This window comes from Eurypyga helias, unplaced genomic scaffold (assembly GCF_000690775.1).
Source record: "Eurypyga helias isolate BGI_N326 unplaced genomic scaffold, ASM69077v1 scaffold19633, whole genome shotgun sequence".
Classification (NCBI taxonomy): domain Eukaryota; kingdom Metazoa; phylum Chordata; class Aves; order Eurypygiformes; family Eurypygidae; genus Eurypyga; species Eurypyga helias.
This window is the reverse complement of record NW_010242084.1, coordinates 378-2,473: the sequence shown is the minus strand read 5'-3', so window position 1 is coordinate 2,473 and position 2,096 is coordinate 378. Positions and strand designations below refer to the sequence as shown.

Here is a 2,096-nt window from a genome sequence, read left to right as displayed (position 1 = left end):
AGTGCCGGGGCTCTTTGCCTTTTCTCCATGGGTGGTCACCCAGGTCTTGTGGGACGTGGTGGCCACCACTACGGCACGTTGGGAGCCCATCACCTCTGGGTGCTCCAGGGGGCAATGGTGGGAGCTGTGCGCCTGCCTGCGGGCAGCAGCCGTGGGAGGAGGCTGGCTGTGCACAAGGATTGCCGCCGCCGTGATGGGCTTCCTGGGAAAACCTGGGCCTTTTGGGATGAGTGGTCTGCAGCTTTTGACCTTCTCCCCTCTGTGTCCATCTCTGCAGGAGTGCCGCCGCTGAGATGGAGGCCCCGCTCCCCGGTCTCTCCCTGCTTCTGGTCCTCCTGGCAGTGGGATGGGGAAGCGGGGCTGCCGCAGCCTGGGCAACATCTCCTGGTGGCTGCAAGCTCGTAAGTCCTCTCCTCCGAACCCTCACCCTTCCGACTGCTTGGTCCTGCCCTGCAAAGCCCAGGTGCCTCAGCATCTCCAGACCTTCCCCTTCCCAGCTACTGGCTTAGCTACGGAGTGGGCTTAGGACGAGGAGTGGACTTAGGACTTACTGCTGAGGTTCTACCCATAGAGCCACCCCTGCCATCCTCACTCTGCTCCCCAGATTTCTCCCTCCTCGTGTCCCCCCACCTCAGAGTGGCGTTATATATCCACTTCTTGCTTCAGGTGCAGAGCACTGTGGACTGCACTGGGAAATGGCTGCGCTCTGTCCCTGGAAACCTTGGCGGTGATACCCACGAGCTGTTGCTTGATGACAACACTATCCTGGTCCTGGGCAACACTTCTTTGCTCTCGTACCACCACTTGAAGCATCTCAGCTTGACCAAGAACCGGCTGGAGCTCATTGAGCCCAGCGCCTTCCTCAGTAGCCAAGGTCTTCACGTGCTCTCCTTGGCAGACAACCTCCTCTTCACCAACTACTCACTGACAGCAGCTGCTCTTTCCACTCTGCCAGCCTTGAGGACACTGGATCTAGCTGGAAACCGCCTCACTGAGGACATGGTATCGGATTTGGTCTGTAACCTGTCTTCCTTGGAGTCCTTGTCCGTGGCCAGGAACATCATCATGAGGCTGGACTCATCTGTCTTCACAAACCTGACGCAGCTGTTGGAGCTGAACCTGGAGAAGAATTACATCTTTGAGATTGACCAAGCTTTTGAAGGGCTGCAGAAGCTGCAGAGGCTCAGCATAGCTTACAACTACCTCCCGTGCGTGGTGGAGTTTGGCCTGACCCAGCTGAGGGTGCTCAACGTCAGCAACAACGTCATCGAGTGGTTTCTGGCCCTGGAAAGTGATGTCCTCTTTGAGCTGGAGGTCCTGGACCTGTCCCACAACCACCTCCTCTTCTTCCCCGTCTTGCCCCGGCAGAGCAAGCTGCACTCCCTGCTGCTGAAGGACAACGAGCTGAGCTTCTACCAGCGCCTCCCCAACGGCACGTCCCTGGCACACGTCACGGTGCAGTTCCTGCTCATTGATGGCAACTCCACCAACGTCACGACAGTCAGCCTCTGGGACGAGATCTGCCACAGCAACCTCTCCTCCCTGCGCCTCCTGGACATGAGCCAGAACCAGGTCTGGTACCTGCCGGAGGGCTTCCTGGCCCAGATGCCCTCCCTGACCCACCTGAAGCTCAACCAGAACTGCCTGGAGACGTTCCACCTGTCCGAGGGAGACCCCTTAGCCATGCTGACAGAGCTGGACCTCAGCCAGAACCAGCTGGTGGAGCTGGGAGTGGAGGTGGGCGCCGGGGATGTCCTGCCCAACTTGCAGCTCTTCAACCTCAGCACCAACAGGCTGCGGGTGCTGCCTCCTGGGGTTTTCACCCACTCCAGGAAGATTTCTGCTGTGGACCTCAGCCGCAACCGGGTCGACCTCTGTCACCAGCCACCCGCTGCAGGCACGGCGGAGAGTCCCCCCTGCGTGGACGTCAAGGGTGTTGAGACCTTGACTCATCTCTCCTTGGCGGGCTGTGGTCTGCGGGGACTGAGCGGCCACCCCTTCCAGGGGACGTCGCTGAGGCACCTGGATCTCTCCGACAACCATCAGGCGCTGGCCGGGGACCTGGAGTGGCTGGAAGACCTCGCCCTGACCCGCGA

At 60.1% G+C, this 2,096-nt stretch overlaps 1 protein-coding gene across 1 annotated transcript in view; it reads left to right on the top strand.

Annotated features, from left to right (window-relative positions):
- The window catches only part of NRROS (negative regulator of reactive oxygen species), a gene marked incomplete at its 3' end in the record, with an annotated part of 5,567 nt that overhangs the window by 3,100 nt on the left and 371 nt on the right, over positions 1-2,096 (top strand). The window contains 3 exon segments of the mRNA XM_010148973.1: positions 242-401; positions 667-2,091; positions 2,093-2,096. The exon segment at positions 2,093-2,096 is cut by the window's right edge and continues 371 nt beyond it. Of these exon segments, the coding sequence (XP_010147275.1) occupies positions 294-401; positions 667-2,091; positions 2,093-2,096 (1,537 nt within the window).